At 37.7% G+C, this 1,798-nt stretch overlaps 1 protein-coding gene and 1 pseudogene across 1 annotated transcript in view; one reads left to right on the top strand and one right to left on the bottom strand.

The window, feature by feature from the left end:
* Nucleotides 1–405, bottom strand: part of LOC106733915 (CDK2-associated and cullin domain-containing protein 1-like) — a 27,421-nt pseudogene extending 27,016 nt beyond the window's left edge.
* Nucleotides 406–496: 91 nt separating this feature from the next.
* LOC106733914 (vomeronasal type-2 receptor 116) overlaps nucleotides 497–1,798 on the top strand; it is a 13,541-nt gene continuing 12,239 nt past the window's right edge. The window contains exon 1 of the mRNA XM_027768354.1: nucleotides 497–541. Within this exon, the coding sequence (XP_027624155.1) occupies nucleotides 497–541 (45 nt within the window). The remainder of the gene's footprint in view (nucleotides 542–1,798) is intronic.

Genomic DNA, 1,798 nt, shown 5'->3' with positions numbered 1-1,798 from the left:
TGTTGTAAAGAGGATCAGAGTTTCATCTGCAAACGTGTGTATAATACATGGTGATGAAGGGAGTATCCTGAGCATGAAATGGGCACAAAATTTTAATTTAATTTTGGGAAAGGTATGGATCATGAGAAATCTCTGCTCCTCAGAGTTGGAAGATATTTTGCATGCTTTGAGTGACGTGCCATACTCTTTACATGGAAACCTTTTTCTTTCAAACCAGAAAAGGAATATTCCTGACTTTAAACAATTTCTCAAGACAGTCAACCCTTTTCAATACCCAGAAGATTTTTATTTCCGTAGACTCTGGGTTTACTTTTTTGGTTGCTCACTTACTGGGCCACTATGTAACAAACTTGGAGACTGCCCACCAAATTCTTCCACAGAGTTTCTACCATTTAATTTTGACATGTTGACAATGTGTGACCCCAGCTATTTTATCTATCATGCTGTGCATGTGGTAGCCCAAGTTCTTTATAAGATGCTTCTGCAAAAAATAGAAATGGGATCTGCAGGAGAAGCAGACCAGCCTATTCTTCCCTGGCAGGTAAGCATTCTTCACAAGCACCTGATGATATTTAGAGGCATTTTCTTTTTTATTTTTTAAAAAATATTTCTTCCATAGGACATGTGCTTTCACCAGAGAGACATATTGAGATAGAAAGAGAAATAATTCCCCAAGGGGTATGACCACAGCACAATCACTTCTGATTCATTCTCTTTGTGTGATTTGGGCACCAGGCATATACTCATGCCTGGCATGATTTTCCACATTACAGGTCTGAGATTCAAACCATGGTCAGTCTTATGGGAGTCCTCCTTAACCATCACATCACCTCTGACCCTGAAGTGTTTTTGCTTTTGTTAAATTTTTTTTATTTAGCTTTTTCCTTTAGGGCAAGTGTGCTTACCAGAAAGGAGAAAGACAGAAGAAAAGTGAAAATCACCTTCTAGGGAAATGATCATGTTGCATACAATCCCTCCTTTAGTCTCCTCTCGGGATTTTGGGCATGCTCACACACTTGCCTGGCATGGTTTTCAAGCCTCCAGATCCAGAACTCAAACTGTGGTTGGTCATGTGGAAACTTGGTCATCCTAACTACCAAGCCAACTGCTTATGTATATATTTTGTTGTACTGAAAAAGATTGTATATAGTGAATAAACATTTTTCTCTAAAGGGAGTTTTCTATTAGTTGTACATGATTGATTCACTCTGTGTGTCTGTGTGTTCTCTGTGAATTGTCCTTGTAGGCTGGCATCTTCCCATCACCCTCTCTGTCCTCTTGACTTCACCATGTCTTCCCCTGTCCTTGATTTTATAAAATGATGGGAAGAGAAAGTATGGAAATTTGTCACAATATAACCTTAACATAACTTAGAATGAACAGAATTAAGGTGGACAAAATATTGGAAGAAAGGTTAGAATATTCTAAAGTCAGAATGACCATTTGGGGAGCATCTGAGCAACTGTGCTCTTTTACTGGCATGGATGACCTACAGGTGTCTGCAGTTATTTATTGTGCCTGTCTTAATTATAATGGAATTAATTTTAATTTTTCTTACACTGTGTTAAAAATTATGGAATAAGGAACAGTGATCCAGTTTTAAAACACTGAACCACTTTTCATGCATATAGTCTCAGGATATCCTATTTGGTTTATAAATAAGTTTATATTTTAAATAAACACTAAATCATGGAACCAGCAGATGGCATCATGGTTAAAGTCCTGGACTCTCACATGCTTGACTGTGTTTTAAATCCTGGACCTGATTACTTGCTTTTTCACTTTCCCTCTCTCTCTT

This window comes from Tupaia chinensis, unplaced genomic scaffold, assembly GCF_000334495.1.
Source record: "Tupaia chinensis unplaced genomic scaffold, TupChi_1.0 Scaffold145933_1, whole genome shotgun sequence".
Taxonomy (NCBI): Eukaryota; Metazoa; Chordata; class Mammalia; order Scandentia; family Tupaiidae; genus Tupaia; species Tupaia belangeri.
This window is presented reverse-complemented; position numbering and strand designations above follow the sequence as displayed.